The following is an 18,020-nucleotide window of genomic DNA, read 5'->3' as shown; positions in this document are numbered from 1 at the left end:
GCCAGTGTTTGAAATAGATGAGCTGCAGCACCAGCAGCTATCTCCATTCTCCCCCCTCCCTTTGCCCGAGTGTAGTATCAGCGGGGTAGGTAGGAGGCTGTCAGCCCTGCACAGCATTTCCCTGTGTGACAACAGCGCACAGACAGCGCCACTGTGCAGGGCTGAAAGCCTCCTAGCAGTGCTGGAGCAGCAGCAGCTTCGAGTGGGGAGCCTGCAGACATCTCTCCCTCGCCACTGACAGCCCGTCCGCGGACACGCCTCCCTGGCAGGTACGTACTTACACAGCTCCCCAGCGGCAGAGGTCACTGCAGGGAGCTGATCCGGTCCGGTGTTCGGGACAGTGATCCGGTCCGATTTTCACCGAATCCCGCATGTGACTGCTGGAGTCAGGAGGTAGATGTAGCAGAAGGGTCATTTATTTCGGATCACTGCTGTGGCTGATTCCGCCCCAGGGAAGCTGCGCTGTGTACAAGGCACACTTCGCACATTGGGGCAGATGTATTAACCTGGAGACGGCACAAGGAAGTGATAGACCAGTGACAAGTGCAAGGTGATAAACGCACCAGCCAATCAGCTCCAATATGCAAATTGACAGTTAGGAGCTGATTGGCTGGTGCGTTTATCACCTTGCATTTATCACTGGTTTATCACTTCCTTATGCCTTCTCCAGGTTAATACATCTGCCCCAAAGATCATTATGACAGTAGGACATGAATTGAATGTATAGAACGCTCAGATCTTCCCCTTTTTTACTTAAAATTAAGAAAATTGTTAGGTTAAACAGTCACGTAATACGTGGAAGACATGAATGGCTGCAGATCTAGATATATTTTTACTTTTTTTATTATTTATTTCTGGGGCATATGCACAGTTTCTATGTGGCAGGTAGCTCCCCACCTATTGTTACAGCTGCTGTCATATAGCAACTATATAAGCACAACCTGCCTGCTATGACAGGAGTTAATAGGGGAGGCATACTCTAGCTGTAAGCTATCCTTGCATCTAATCTGACATAGGCCAGCAGAGTTCTGACTGAACACATAGGGAGGAATCACAGAGCTGAGTGACAAAGCTCGCATCCAATCACTAAGTCCTTCCCAGATACAATGTATCAGCCCCTGGTGTGGCCTGCGGTAGCTGTGTGTGATATAGTTATGGACTTTGCTCACACAACACACAGATGTTTAAAGTCTGATCTCTGACAATGGTCTGGTGGAAAGCGAGCTCTGTGGGACATGACATTAACCCTGACCTGGCCAGCGAGAGAGCCTCCCCCTCCTTCAGTGTGGAAACCCTCATCAACATTGTAGATGGAGGTGTGGAAGTAACTCGCCTCAGGAGATCAGTTGGTAAGTTCTTCTTGTGTCACCTACCAGTGTCAGGATAGGATACATGTATGTGCTGTGTAATGTGATCCCTCCATGCATGTGTGTTGTGTTATTCTCAGGTTACAAATCTCAGTGTTGAGTCTGATGACTACAGAACTGCTCTCAGTGTTTGCTTTGCCACAAGAGACTACGGGGTACATTTACTAAGCAGTGATAAGAGCGGAGAAGAAGTGAGCCAGTGGAGAAGTTGCCCATGGCAACCAATCAGCACTGAAGTAACATCTATAATTTGCATACTATAAAATGATACAGAGCTGCTTATTGGTTGGTGGGGAAATTTCTCCACTGGCTCACTTCTCCACTCTTATCATTGCTTAGTAAATGTTCCCCTTAGTTCCTGTGTGTGTACTGTATGTACGTGTGATTGCCAACTAGTGCTTAAAGTGGTCCTAGAGAAGTGGTGGAACTCACCCCCCTCCCCACGGCGCCCATGTCAAAAAGAAAGGGGCGTGGTCACACAATAGTAATAATGTTCACAGTAGTAGCACTCCATAATACACATAATGCCCACAGCAGTAGCGCCCCTTATACAATGCCCACAGTAGTAGTGCTCCTTATGCAATGTCCACTGTACTGGTAGTGCCCACAGTGGTAGTGCCCCTTATATAGAGCCCATAGTGGTGCCCTTTATGCAATGCCCGCAATAGTAGTGCCCCTTATGTCCCCAGAAGTGATGCCCCTTATGAAGTGCCCCCTTTACAATGCCCCCAGTAGTAATGCCTTTAATGGTAGTGCCTCCAGTAGTAATGTCTGTATTAATGCCCCCAGTCGTTTAGCCCCAGTAGTTATGCCCCTAGTAGTTTACCCCCCCTTTAGTTTAGCCTCCCAGTGATAATACCCCCAGTAGTTCTCCCCTTGTAGTTTAGCCACCAATAGTAATACCCCCTGTAGTTTGCCCCCTTGTAGTTTAGCCTCTGTAGTTATGCCCCCTTGTAGTTTAGTCCCCAGTAATAATGCCTCCAAGTAGTAATGCCCCCAGTAGTTTAGCCCCTGTAATTATGCCCCCAGTAGTTTAGCCCCCAAGTAGTAATGCTCCTGTAGTTACGCCCTCACTAGTAATGCCCCTGTAGTTATGTCCCCAGTAGTAATGCCCTCCTGTAGTTTGCCCCTAGTAGGTAGCCCCCTTGTAGTTTGCACCCAGTAGATGCCCACCCAGTAGATGTCCCCCAGTAGATGTCCCCCAGTAGATGCCCCTCAGTAGTTTGCCCCCAGTAGATGCCCCCAAGTAGATGCGCCGCTACACAAAGGAAAAAACAAAACACACCATACTCACCAAGCCCCGCTCCGTGTCCAACCGCTGCAGTCCTCTGGGCATCCGCTCCTCTGCACTATGGGAGAGACATCATGACGTCTCTCCCATAGCGCACAGTGACAGCGCTGGAAGCCGGAGCTCAGTACTGAGCTCCTGCCTCCGGCTGCCGCTGTGGAGAGAGAGCCGGGTGCCCGCTGGTAACACAATCTCAGCGGGCGCCCGGCATCTCCCTGCGGCGCCGGCCACACATCGGGTTAGGTGAGCCGGAGGAGGCGGAACGCAGTTCCGCCCCGTTCCGGCTCACTTTAACCCCTGTTGCCAACTGTCCCTAATCTCCCTTATGTACCTGTCACAGATATACAGATCTATACCTGGAAATGTCTGTCCCTGGAGAGGTCCCTGTCTTCCAGCACTACCAAGTGCACAAATGATTTCTCTTTATCTGATGTTAGATCCAGTCACCTCCTTATATTATTGTGTTTTTTATTGAGGTGACAGTTCAGCAGCGCTGCTAGAAATTATTATAACAAAGATCAGTGTTGAAATGCATTTCTCTAGATCAGGGGTGGGGAACCTCCGGCCCGCGAAGCCATTTGCTCCGGCCCACCCGCTTCTGTCAGTGAGACACGCCGCCGCTCAGCCCGGCGGCAGGGTGTCTCAGCTGTCAGGACAGGGAGAAGAGCGCGGCGTTGTTGGATGATGGCGGCGGCGTGTAGGACTTCAAACTAGCCGCCGCTTCGTGAGCCAATCAGAGCTCGCGGACCGGCAGCCAATCAGGAGCCGCGGCTGCCGGCCCGCGAGCTCTGATTGGCTCTCGCACCGGTTTGAAGTCCTACACGCCGCCGCCACCCGACATAGCCGCGCTCTCCTCCCTGTCAGCAAGCAGCGGTAAGCAGCACGGGGGGCATCTGTATACCTGGCACTGTGGGGGCATCTGTATACCTGGCACCGTGGGGGCATCTGTATACCTGGCACTGTGGGGACATCTGTATAGCTGGCACTGTGGGGGCATCTGTATAGCTGGCACTGTGGGGGCATCTGTATACCTGGCACTGTGGGGGCATCTGTATAGCTGGCACTGTGGGGACATTTGTGTACCTGGCACTGTGGGGGCATCTGTGTACCTGGCACTGTGGGGGCATCTGCATAGCTGGCACTGTGGGGGCATCTGCATAGCTGGCACTGTGGGGACATCTGTATAGTTGGCACTGTGGGGACATCTGTATAGCTGGCACTGTAGGGGTATCTGTGTACCTGGCACTGTGGGGGCATCTGTATAGCTGGCACTGTGGGGGCATCTGTATAGCTGGCACTGTGGGGGCATCTGTGTACCTGGCACTGTAGGAGCATCTGTGTACCTGGCACTGTGGGGGCATCTGTATAGCTGGCACTGTGGGGGCATCTGTATACCTTGCGCTGTGGGGGGCATCTGTATACCTGGCACTGTGGGAGCATATGTATACCTGGCACTGTGGGGGCATCTGTATACCTGGCACGGTGAGGGGCATATGTATACCTGGCACGGTGAGGGGCATTTGTATACCTGGCACGGTGTGGGGCATTTGTATACCTGGCACGGTGGGGGGCATTTGTATACCTGGCACGGTGGGGGGCATCTGTATACCTGGCACGGTGGGGGGCATCTGTATACCTGGCACGGTGAGGGGCATATCTATACCTGGCACGGTGAGGGACATTTGTATACCTGGCACGGTGAGGGACATTTGTATACTTGGCACTGTGAGGGGCATTTGTATACCTGGCATTGTGGGGGCAATTGTGGATCTGGCACTGCACTATTGGGGGCATATGTGTATCACGTCCCATTTTAACTGGCCATACCCATTTTTTTTGCTGCACACCTAAGGGGCAGACCTACTGGGGGGCAGGGTAATTTTTTTAAATTGAGAATTTTTGTATGGCCCCCGAAGGATTTTATAAATATACAAATGGCCCTCGCTAGAAAAAAGGTTCCCCACCCCTGCTCTAGATGAAAGGTCAGCCACCCGCGGCTGTTCAGCTGTTGCAGGACTACAAGTCTCAACATTATATGGAGCTTCCTGGTTTCTGTCTAAAAAGACGTAGCATGCCTACAGCTGGCTGCGTGGAGTCAGTCACAGATCTGGCCAATATAAATATCCTGACCCCCGCGTAACTGTGAGACCCCCCTCTCCTCCCGCTGAGTTCATACAGGGAATGCAGGGAATAGCCCCTGGCCAGAGCACCCTTTGCACCTACTCACCTGCCACACACTGAGAGGAGCCCGTCTGCCTACAGAGAGCTGGACTGTAATGCGCTGTCCCACAACTGTGAGGGGCTGCCGCGATACGTAGTCCTGTGCGCTGCACCTGAGCAGAGGGATGAACGGCCGGAGACTACAACTCCCAAGCACCTGTGCGGCTGCAGCTATAGACTGGCGGATACAGCCTTGCTGGGAGCTGTGCTAACAGCTAGGATCCCAGACTGATGGCAGAGAGTAGCGTCTATCTCCCTCCTGCCCGGCGCACCTGCCCCTCGCCTACCCGTAGCACCCCCGCACCCACCCCCCTCCCCCACCCACCGTACCCGCCCCTCCCTCACCCACCCACGGCACCCCCGCACTCGCTCCTCCCCCACCTGCGGCACCCCCGCACCCACTCCCTTCCCCCACCTGCAGAACCCCCGCACCCGCCCTCACCTACCCGTGGAGGCGAGAGCAACTTGCTCCCTTGTGGGCTCGTTGCGCTTGCCACGCGTCGGGCCCGGTGGCGACCTTCGTAATAAGGCCCATGCTTGCACATGCACACATATAAAATGTTACTGTCTTTTGTTTGATTTATTATTTTCTTGTATAGTGATGTGCTGGAAGCTTTGGGTAGGACATCTATAGAAAGGTGGATGTAGGCTGCACCCATTTGCGCAGGTTTAAGTAACACATTTTTCTCTATTGGAGAGTAGCAGACCAGCCGACAGGGAAGAGGGCAGGAGCGACTGCCCGATAGCTGTTGTGCCTCCATATACTACACAAAGAAGTTGGCTGAACGATGGGCCTCATTCAGAGATGTACGTTAGAGGCACAGGTTTTGAATCTTTGTGCGCATCGTTCTGCTAAAATATGCACAGCCGCATAGAGGCCCACTGACAGCTCCTCTGATATGCTGCTGCGTCTGGAAACGCAGCTTCGGATCAACTGCATGAACATAAGACATCTATGGAACCCTGACTTTACTGAAGATGTATGGAAAAACCAACTGCCGGGACCAGTGACGTTGCATTCCAGGACACAGTCACTGGCTTCAGCACGTCAAGAAAAAGGGGTTGACATGCTCTTGTTTGCTGGAACATTCCCTGTCTCAGCACCCAATGCCAGCAGCATGGCAGGACCAGGTCTGCACATGTGCAGTGCGGCTCTTGCACGTGCTCAGATCACTGAACATCAGAGATTATGTAAATATCGTATTAACATAATTCTCTAAATCATGCCCGATAGTTGGGTGAATCATACAGGTTTGAACACCATATAAAATTAACCAGATTTTCAGATGTTTTTTCAGGCAGTGATTGCTGATCCTCGAGTATCCGGTTGAGTCTGTGTCGATGTATTGCATGTTGATATTTTAACTGTGCACCAGCAGAGTGTATGACACCAGAATACATCTGATTACATTGTAACCATAATTAATAAACATAAAACAAAAATAAAATATATATGCATGTATAAAACTGCCCACATTATTCTGTTGTATCTCCTCCAGTGAGTGAAATTAACAAGGATCCCGTCTTCAGCCGAGAATACCTATACTTCAAGACCCCATCAGAGCGATATGAAAGCGCAGTCCGCAACACTTTCCATTTGAAGAACAAAATCAAGTCACTTGGATGGGATGAAGATGGACCAGAGATTGAATATGTTTACAGGTAATATTTTTAGCTCATACCAGACACAGGGAGTAAAGGGAAGGGAGTTAATAAACGTACATGTTCTACAGCTGCAGGCTTCTAAGTTATAGACAGGTCTTTTCAGGTCTTATTCAAATTGAGTGAATGCAATTTTTGAATCCCTCCCAGTTTGTGACTGTGAGAATAGAATAGTAAGTGAGAGGTGGTTTCACAGTAGTGCACGAAGGGGGGGATTCTGTGTACCCCTCCCCCCCCCCAAATAAAAAAAACCCCACCCCTTGACGAACTAAGGGGTAAATTTACTAAGATGGAAGTTCTATTTAAGATGGGATGTTGCCCATAGCAACCAATCACATTCCAGGTATTATCTTATAGAAGGTGCTATATAAATGTAAAGTAGAATATGATTGGTTGCTATGGGCAACATCCATCTTAAATAGAACTCCCATCTTAGTAAATTTACCCCCAAATGTTTTTTTTTTTTTTTTAACCTTACGTGGTCCTGGTGCTGACAAATATATATTTGTTTCTCATAGAATTGCCCAATAATGAAAACTGCCCCTGCTCAGCCCCAGATCCCCAGCAATGACCACCTGCGATATTTTTAGGACAGGCTCCAGATGTTAGTGTACGTGTGTGTGTTTGTATATGTGTTCTACATGTGTGTATATGTACTATTGCATTGTGTGTGTGTGTGTGTGTGTGTGTGTGTGTGTGTGTGTGTGTGTGTGTGTGTGTGTGTGTGTGTGTATTCTGAGGGCCAGATGTACTAAGCCGTGAAAAGTGATACATTTCACAGTGATAAAGTACCAACCAACCAGCTCCTGTAATTTTTCAAACCCAGCCTGTGACTTGGCAGTTAGGAGCTGATTGTCTGGTACTTTATTATCATGAAATGTATCACTTTTCAAGGCTTAGTACATCTCCCCCTCTGTGTATGTGTGTTTGTGTGTGTGTGTGTTTGTGTGTGTGTATATGTGTGTGTGTATATGTTCTGTGTGTTCTATGTGTAGCCCTGTGGGCTGTAATGTACTCGTTATCACTGTTGAAGGAAGCAGAGCCTCATTAATAATCCTAACAATACTAGCACACAGTATAATGCTAGTAATATTAGATTCCCCTCATGAACAGAGTAATGGGCCTTATGTACATAGGGACAGTCTTAATTGTATATGTATTTATTTTGGTGTATCTACATTGGTGGGCAGTGCAACTGTAGAAGGCTCTAGAAGCCTCAGGAACCGGGGCGCGAGACAGCTCCGTCGGGAGCAGGGGGCAGCGCGCGGAGATTGAAAGGAAAGTTATAAGAGGGGTGAGGTGAGAGCGCGAGAAGGCTCCTGGTACTCTGTTGGGGAGAGCTGCGACGGAGAGTGGTTACCTGGGTGCCAAAGGGGACCAGAGAATGGACTGGCATGAGAGAGTCGGTAATGGCGGAGCTGAGGGGCGGAAGCGGCTGATGAGGGGAGGCCGCGGTCTGGTGAGACGGAAGCTGTGGCAGTGATTTCCCGGTCCCAGCGGTGTCTGTCTGTGGAGCGCAGAGGCGACAGAGCGTACAGGGGCTGGTCTGGGCAGCGCTGTTACCTGGAAGGCACTGTCGGGCATTGCAGCTTGCGGGATGGCCTGGAGTGACAGCAGAGGTGTAAGGCGTTCCTAGGCGGTGCCATAGTAACCAGGGAAGCGGCTACTGTGTGTCCCTCATAGCGAAGGTGAAATTGCTTCAAAGGCAGCATCACGCAGAAGGAGCCAGCCTGTCTACTAACTGGAGGAGGAGTCGGGGGGAGCACCACCCAACTACCCAGTGATCGAAAGGACTGTAGGTGAGCTGAATTGATGCATCACACTTACACCAAGCCCTATAGCTATATATGACGGCCAGGGCCGGCTCCAGGCCTACTAGTACCCTGAGCGAGAACATGTAAAAGCGCGCCCCCCCCCCCCCCCAGGCGCGCGCTCCAGGAAAATTGGGCGTGGCCTCTGGAAAAGTGGGTGTGGCCTCATAACTTTATATTATTAGACTATAAATAAATATATTTTCACACCCCCTCTACGCACACAATTAGCAGCCTTACACATAACAGCCACAGTAGGGTTCCTTACACACAATGTCTCCAGTATAGTGTCAGATACACATAATGTGCAGTGCCAGATAGACATGACATGCCCCCCAGCAGTGCCAGCTACACACAATATACCCCCCAGCAGTGCCAGATAGACATGACATGCCCCCCAGCAGTGCCAGCTACACAAAATATACCCCCCAGCAGTGCCAGCTGCACATGATAGTGTTCACTTTTTAGGGCAGGGTGCTGATCACAGGGAGGGCACATTTTTAAGTTAGGAGGGCAAAATGATGTACATACTAGAGATGAGCGGGTTCGGTTCCTCTGAATCCGAACCCGCCCGAACTTCAGGTTTTTTACACGGGTCCGAGCAGGCTCGGATCTTCCCGCCTTGCTCGGCTAACCCGAGCGCGCCCGAACGTCATCATCACGCTGTCGGATTCTCGCGAGGCTCGGATTCTATCGCGAGACTCGGATTCTATATAAGGAGCCGCGCGTCGCCGCCATTTTCACACGTGCATTGAGAGTCATAGGGAGAGGACGTGGCTGGCGTCCTCTCCGTTTAGAGAAGAGAGAGACACAGTATTTTGGGGAGCATTATTAGGAGGAGTACTACTATACTGTATACTACTATACTACTTGCTGAAGTGATATTTATAGATTAGATAATAGATAGTGTGACTGTAAGTGTATTATCTGACTTGTGGGGGAGACACTGACAGTGGGGAGCAGTTAGAGTCTGAGAGCAGGACTCAGGAGTACATATAACGTACAGTGCACACTTTTGCTGCCAGAGTCAGTGCCACACTGCCATTGTTGTGACCACACTGACCACCAGTATAATAATATATTTTGTGATTGTCTGCTTAGGCCTCGGAGTACTAGTTGCAAGTTGCAACGTGACCTGAAGTGACCACCAGTTTAATAATCAATCACCACCAGTTTAATATATATATATATATATATATATATATATATATATATATAAAAATATATAATTGTATATATAATATATATATATATATATATAATATTGTATACCACCTACCCGTGGTTTTTTTTTTTTTCATTCTTCTTTATACATACTACTATAGTAGCTTACTGTAGCAGTCTGCGGTGCTGTGCTGACCTGACAGTGTCCAGCAGGTCCGTCATCAGTCATTACATAATAAATATATATAGTACCTGTCCGACTGCAGTACTAGTGATATTATATTGATTTCATCTCATTATCAATAATTTATCATCCAGTCTAGACTCTATATTAGCAGCAGACACAGTACGTTAGTCCACGGCTGTAGCTACCTCTGTGTCGGCACTCGGCAGTCCATCCATAATTGTATACCACCTACCCGTGGTTTTTTTTTTTTCTTTCTTCTTTGTACATACTACTATAGAGTATAGTAGCTTACTGTAGCAGTCTGCGGTGCTGCTGAGCTGGCAGTGTCCAGCAGGTCCGTCATCAGTCATCATTACCTAATAAATATTTCTCTAACGTCCTAGTGGATGCTGGGGACTCCGTCAGGACCATGGGGAATAGCGGCTCCGCAGGAGACAGGGCACAAAAGTAAGCTTTTAGGATCACATGGTGTGTACTGGCCCCTCCCCCTATGACCCTCCTCCAAGCCTCAGTTAGGTTTTTGTGCCCGTCCGAGCAGGGTGCAATCTAGGTGGCTCTCTTAAAGAGTTGCTTAGAAAAAGTTTTTAGGTTCTTTATTTTCAGTGAGTCCTGCTGGCAACAGGCTCACTGCTACGAGGGACTTAGGGGAGAGAAGTGAACTCACCTGCGTGCAGGATGGATTGGCTTCTTAGGCTACTGGACACCATTAGCTCCAGAGGGAGTCGGAACACAGGTCTCGCCCTGGGGTTCGTCCCGGAGCCGCGCCGCCGACCCCCCTTGCAGATGCTGAAGATTGAAGAGGTCCGGAACCAGGCGGCAGAAGACTTTCAGTCTTCATCAGGTAGCGCACAGCACTGCAGCTGTGCGCCATTGTTGTCAGCACACTTCACACAGCGGTCACGGAGGGTGCAGGGCGCGGGGGGGGGCGCCCTGGGCAGCAATGTATAATACCTGTATGGCGAAAAATACATCACATATAGCCCTTGAGGCTATATGGATGTATTTAACCCCTGCCAGATATCACAAACTCCGGAGAAGAAGCCCGCCGAAAAGGGGGCGGGGCCTATTCTCCTCAGCACACAGCGCCATTTTCCCTCACAGAAATGCTGGTGGGAAGGCTCCCATGCTCTCCCCTGCACTGCACTACAGAAACAGGGTTAAAACAGAGAGGGGGGGCACTGATTTGGCGATATGAATATATATTAAATGCTATAAGGGAGGAACACTTATATAAAGGTTGTCCCTGTATAATTATAGCGTTTTGGTGTGTGCTGGCAAACTCTCCCTCTGTCTCCCCAAAGGGCTAGTGGGTCCTGTCCTCTATCAGAGCATTCCCTATGTGTGTGCTGTATGTCGGTACGTGTGTGTCGACATGTATGAGGAAAATGTTGGTGAGGAGGCGGAGCAAATTGCCTGTAATGGTGATGTCACTCTCTAGGGAGTCGACACCGGAATGGATGGCTTATTTATGGAATTACGTGATAATGTCAACACGCTGCAAGCCGGTTGACGACATGAGACGGCCGGCGATCAAATTAGTACCTGTCCAGGCGTCTAAAACACCGTCAGGGGCTGTAAAACGCCCATTTACCTCAGTCGGTCGACACAGACCCAGACACGGACACTGATTTCAGTGTCGACGGTGAAGAAACAAACGTATTTTCCTTTAGGGCCACACGTTAAGGGCAATGAAGGAGGTGTTACATATTTCTGATACTACAAGTACCACAAAAAAGGGTATTATGTGGGATGTGAAAAAACTACCTGTAGTTTTTCCTGAATCAGATAAATTAAATGAAGTGTGTGATGATGCGTGGGTTTCCCCCGATAGAAAATTATTGGCGGTATACCCTTTCCCGCCAGAAGTTAGGGCGCGTTGGGAAACACCCCTTAGGGTGGATAAGGCGCTCACATGCTTATCAGAACAAGTGGCGGTACCATCTACAGATAGGGCCGTACTTAAGGAGCCAGCTGATAGGAGGCTGGAAAATATCCTAAAAAGTATACACACACATGCTGGTGTTATACTGCGACCAGCGATCGCCTCAGCCTGGATGTGCAGAGCTGAGGTGGCTTGGTCGGATTCCCTGACTAAAAATATTGATACCCTTGACAGGGACAGTATTTTATTGACTATAGAGCATTTAAAGGATGCATTTCTATATATGCGAGATGCGCAGAGGGATATTTGCACTCTGGCATCAAGAGTAAATGCGATGTCCATATCTGCAAGAAGATGTTTATGGACACGACAGTGGTCAGGTGATGCAGATTCCAAACGGCACAAAGATGTATTGCCGTATAAAGGGGAGGAGTTATTTGGGGTCGGTCCATGGGACCTGGTGGCCACGGCAACTGCTGGAAAATCCACCGTTTTTTACCCTAAGTCACATCTCTGCAGAAAAAGACACCGTCTTTTCAGCCTCAGTCCTTTCGTCCCTATAAGAGTCATATCTGCCCAGGGATAGAGGAAAGGGAAGAAGACTGCAGCAGGCAGCCCATTCCCAGGAACAGAAGCCCTCCACCGCTTCTACCAAGTTCTCAGCATGACGCTAGGACCGTACAGGACCCCTGGATCCTACAAGTAGTATCCAAGGGGTACAGATTGGAATGTCGAGACGTTTCCCCCTCGCAGGTTCCTGTAGTCTGCTGTACCAATGTCTCCCTCCGACAGGGAGGCAGTATTGAAAACAATTCACAAGCTGTATTCCCAGCAGGTGATAATAAAATTACCCCTCCTACAACAGGGAAAGGGGTATTATTCCACACTATATTGTGATACTGAAGCCAGAAGGCTAGGTGAGACCTATTCTAAATCTGAAATATTTGAACACTTACAAAGGTTCAAATCCAGATGGAGTCACTCAGAGCAGTGATAGCGAACCGGGAAGAAGGGGACTATATGGTGTCCCGGGACATCAGGGATGCTTACCTCCATGTCCCAAAATTTACCTTTCTCACCAAGGGTATCTCAGGTTCGTGGTACAGAACTGTCACTATCAGTTTCAGACGATGCCATTGGATTGTCCAAGGCACCCCGGGTCCTTACCAAGGTAATGACCGAAATGAGGATTCGTCTTCAAAGAAAATGGACGACCTCCTGATAAGAACAAGGTCCAGAGAACAGTTGGAGGTCGGAGTAGCACTATCTCAAGTAGTTCTACGACAACACGGGTGGATTCTAAATATTCCAAAACCGCAGTTGTTCCGACGACACGTCTGCTGGTCCTAGGGATGATTCTGGACACAGTCCAGAAAAAGGTGTTTCTCCCAGAGGAGAAAGCCAGGGAGTTATCCGAGCTAATCGGGATCCTCCTAAAACCAGGAAAAGTGTCAGTGCATCATTGCACAAGAGTCCTGGTAAAAATGGTGGCTTATTACGAAGCGATTCCATTCGGCAGATTTCACGCAAGAACTCTTCAGTGGGATCTGCTGGACAAATGGTCCGGATCGCATCTTCAGATGCATCAGCGGATAACCCTATATCCAAGGACAAGGGTGTCTCTCCTGTGGTGATTACAGAGTGCTCATCTTCTAGAGGGCCGTAGATTCGGCATTCAGGATTGGATGCTGGTGACCACGGAGGCCAGCCTGAGAGGCTGGGGAGCAGTCACACAGGGAAAAAATTTCCAGGGAGTGTGATCAAGTCTGGAGAATTCTCTCCACATAAATATACTGGAGCTAAGAGCAAATTTATAATGCTCTAAACTTAGCAAGACCTCTGCTTCAAGGTCAGCCGGTATTGATCCAGTGGGATAACATCACGGCAGTCGCCCACGTAAACAGAAAGGGCGGCACAAGAAGCAGGAGGGCAGTGGCAAAACTGCAAGGATTTTTCGCTAGGCGGAAAATCATGTGATAGCACTGTCAGCAGTGTTCATTCCGGGAGTGGACGACTGGGAAGCAGACTTCCTCAGCAGGCACGACCTCCACCCGGGAGAGTGGGAACTTCATAGGGAAGTTTTCCGCATGATTGTGAACCGTTGGGAAAGACCAAAGGTGGACATGATGGCGTCCCGCCCGAACAAAAAACGGGACAGGTATTGCGCCAGGTCACGAGACCTTCAGGCGATAGCTGTGGATGTCCTGGTAACACCGTGGGTGTAACAGTCGGTGTATGTGTTCCCTCCTCTGCTTCTCATAACCAAGGTATTGAGAATTATAAGACGTAGAGGAGTAAGAACTATACTCGTGGCTCCGGATTGGCCAAGAGGGACTTGGTACCCGGAACTTCAAGAGATGCTCATAGAGGACTAATGGCCTCAGGAGCTAAGAAGGGACTTGCTTCAGCAAGTACCATGTCTGTTCCAAGACTTACCGCGGCTGCGTTTGACGGCATGGCGGTTGAACGCCGGATTCTAAGGGAAAAGGCATTCCGGAAGAGGTCATACCTACCCTGGTCAAAGCCAGGAAGGAGGTGACCGCACAACGTTATCACCACATGTGGTAAAAATATGTTGCGTGGGTGAGGCCAGGAAGGCCCCACGAAGAAATTTCAACTAGGTCGATTTCTGCACTTCCTGCAAACAGGAGTGTCTATGAGCCTCAAATTGGGGTCCATTAAGGTTCAAGTTTCGGCCCTGTAGATTTTCTTCCAGAAAGAATTGGCTTCGGTTCCTGAAGTCCAGACGTTTGTCAAGGGAGTATTGCATATACAGCCCCTTTTTGTGCCTCCAGTGGCACCGTGGGATCTCAACGTAGTGTTGGGATTCCTCAAATCATATTGGGTTGAACCGCTCAAATCTGTGGATTTGAAATATCTCACATGGAAAGTGACCATGCTGTTGGCCCTGGCCTCGGCCAGGCGATTGTCAGAATTGGCGGCTTTGTCTTACAAAAGCCCATATTTGATTTTCCATTCGGACAGGGCAGAACTGCGGACTTGTCCCCAGTTTCTTCCTAAGGTGGTGTCAGCGTTTCACCTGAAACAACCTATTGTGGTGCCTGCGGCTACTAGGGTCTTGGAGGACTCCAAGTTGCTAGACGTTGTCAGGGCCCTGAAAATATATATATATATATATATATATATATATAATTCCAGGACGGCTGGAGTCAGAAAGTCTGACTGGCTGTTTATATTGTATGCACCCAAAAAGCTGGGTGCTCCTGCTTCTAAGCAGACTATTGCTCGTTGGATTTGTAGTACAATTCAACTTGCACATTCTGTGGCAGGCCTGCCACAGCCAAAATCTGTAAATGCCCATTCCACAAGGAAGGTGGGCTCATCTTGGGCGGCTGCCCGAGGGGTCTCGGCTTTACAACTTTGCCGAGCAGCTACGTGGTCAGGGGGGAACACGTTTGTAAAATTCTACAAATTTGATACCCTGGCTGAGGAGGACCTGGAGTTTCTCTCATTCGGTGCTGCAGAGTCATCCGCACTCTCCCGCCCGTTTGGGAGCTTTGGTATAATCCCCATGGTCCTGACGGAGTCCCCAGCATCCACTAGGACGTTAGAGAAAATAAGATTTTACTTACCGATAAATCTATTTCTCGTAGTCCGTAGTGGATGCTGGGCGCCCATCCCAAGTGCGGATTGTCTGCATTACTTGTACATAATTATTGTTACAAAAATCGGGTTGTTATTGTTGTGGGCCATCTTTTCAGAGGCTCCTTCGTTGTTATCATACTGTTAACTGGGTTCAAATCACAGGTTGTACGGTGTGATTGGTGTGGCTGGTATGAGTCTTACCCGGGATTCAAGATCCTTCCTTATTGTGTACGCTCGTCCGGGCACAGTACCTAACTGAAGCTTGGAGGAGGGTCATAGGGGGAGGAGCCAGTACACACCATGTGATCCTAAAAGCTTACTTTTGTGCCCTGTCTCCTGCGGAGCCGCTATTCCCCATGGTCCTGACGGAGTCCCCAGCATCCACTACGGACTACGAGAAATAGATTTATCGGTAAGTAAAATCTTATTATTATCTACCTGTCCGGCTGCAGTACTAGTGATATTATATATACATACATATATATATATATATTGATTTCATCTCATTATCAATCATCCAGTCTATATTAGCAGCAGACACAGTACGTTAGTCCACGGCTGTAGCTACCTCTGTGTCGGCACTCGGCAGTCCATCCATAATTGTATACCACCTACCCGTGGTTTTTTTTTTTCTTTCTTCTTTGTACATACTACTATAGTATAGTAGCTTACTGTAGCAGTCTGCGGTGCTGCTGAGCTGACAGTGTCCAGCAGGTCCGTCATCAGTCATCATTACCTAATAAATATATTATCTACCTGTCCGGCTGCAGTACTAGTGATATTATATATACATACATATATATATATATATTGATTTCATCTCATTATCATCCAGTCTATATTAGCAGCAGACACAGTACGTTAGTCCACGGCTGTAGCTACCTCTGTGTCGGCACTCGGCAGTCCATCCATAATTGTATACCACCTACCCGTGGTTTTTTTTTTTTCTTTCTTCTTTGTACATACTACTATAGTATAGTAGCTTACTGTAGCAGTCTGCGGTGCTGCTGAGCTGACAGTGTCCAGCAGGTCCGTCATCAGTCATCATTACCTAATAAATATATTATCTACCTGTCCGGCTGCAGTACTAGTGATATTATATATACATACATATATATATATATATTGATTTCATCTCATTATCAATCATCCAGTCTATATTAGCAGCAGACACAGTACGTTAGTCCACGGCTGTAGCTACCTCTGTGTCGGCACTCGGCAGTCCATCCATAATTGTATACCACCTACCCGTGTTTTTTTTTTTTTCTTTCTTCTTTGTACATACTACTATAGTATAGTAGCTTACTGTAGCAGTCTGCGGTGCTGCTGAGCTGACAGTGTCCAGCAGGTCCGTCATCAGTCATCATTACCTAATAAATATATTATCTACCTGTCCGGCTGCAGTACTAGTGATATTATATATACATACATATATATATATATTGATTTCATCTCATTATCAATCATCCAGTCTATATTAGCAGCAGACACAGTACGGTAGTCCACGGCTGTAGCTACCTCTGTGTCGGCACTCGGCAGTCCATCCATAATTGTATACCACCTACCCGTGGTTTTTTTTTTTCTTTCTTCTTTGTACATACTACTATAGTATAGTAGCTTACTGTAGCAGTCTGCGGTGCTGCTGAGCTGACAGTGTCCAGCAGGTCCGTCATCAGTCATCATTACCTAATAAATATATTATCTACCTGTCCGGCTGCAGTACTAGTGATATTATATATACATACATATATATATATTGATTTCATCTCATTATCATCCAGTCTATATTAGCAGCAGACACAGTACGGTAGTCCACGGCTGTAGCTACCTCTGTGTCGGCACTCGGCAGTCCATCCATAAGTATACTAGTATCCATCCATCTCCATTGTTTACCTGAGGTGCCTTTTAGTTGTGCCTATTAAAATATGGAGAACAAAAATGTTGAGGTTCCAAAATTAGGGAAAGATCAAGATCCACTTCCACCTCGTGCTGAAGCTGCTGCCACTAGTCATGGCCGAGACGATGAAATGCCAGCAACGTCGTCTGCCAAGGCCGATGCCCAATGTCATAGTACAGAGCATGTCAAATCCAAAACACCAAATATCAGTAAAAAAAGGACTCCAAAACCTAAAATAAAATTGTCGGAGGAGAAGCGTAAACTTGCCAATATGCCATTTACCACACGGAGTGGCAAGGAACGGCTGAGGCCCTGGCCTATGTTCATGGCTAGTGGTTCAGCTTCACATGAGGATGGAAGCACTCAGCCTCTCGCTAGAAAACTGAAAAGACTCAAGCTGGCAAAAGCACCGCAAAGAACTGTGCGTTCTTCGAAATCCCAAATCCACAAGGAGAGTCCAATTGTGTCGGTTGCGATGCCTGACCTTCCCAACACTGGACGTGAAGAGCATGCGCCTTCCACCATTTGCACGCCCCCTGCAAGTGCTGGAAGGAGCACCCGCAGTCCAGTTCCTGATAGTCAGATTGAAGATGTCAGTGTTGAAGTACACCAGGATGAGGAGGATATGGGTGTTGCTGGCGCTGGGGAGGAAATTGACCAGGAGGATTCTGATGGTGAGGTGGTTTGTTTAAGTCAGGCACCCGGGGAGACACCTGTTGTCCGTGGGAGGAATAGGGCCATTGACATGCCTGGTCAAAATACAAAAAAAATCAGCTCTTCGGTGTGGAAGTATTTCACCAGAAATGCGGACAACATTTGTCAAGCCGTGTGTTGCCTTTGTCAAGCTGTAATAAGTAGGGGTAAGGACGTTAACCACCTCGGAACATCCTCCCTTATACGTCACCTGCAGCGCATTCATAATAAGTCAGTGACAAG

The 18,020-nt window shown here is 48.5% G+C and overlaps 1 protein-coding gene across 1 annotated transcript in view; it reads left to right on the top strand.

Moving 5' to 3' along the window:
- Positions 1-1,069: 1,069 nt before the first annotated feature.
- Positions 1,070-18,020, top strand: part of ACOX2 (acyl-CoA oxidase 2) — a 235,665-nt gene continuing 218,714 nt past the window's right edge. The window contains exons 1-2 of the mRNA XM_063940885.1: positions 1,070-1,349; positions 6,375-6,537. Of these exons, the coding sequence (XP_063796955.1) occupies positions 1,205-1,349; positions 6,375-6,537 (308 nt within the window). The 5' untranslated portion in view covers positions 1,070-1,204. The remainder of the gene's footprint in view (positions 1,350-6,374; positions 6,538-18,020) is intronic.

The sequence above is a fragment of the Pseudophryne corroboree genome, chromosome 9, assembly GCF_028390025.1.
Source record: "Pseudophryne corroboree isolate aPseCor3 chromosome 9, aPseCor3.hap2, whole genome shotgun sequence".
NCBI lineage: Eukaryota > Metazoa > Chordata > Amphibia > Anura > Myobatrachidae > Pseudophryne > Pseudophryne corroboree.
This window is presented reverse-complemented; position numbering and strand designations above follow the sequence as displayed.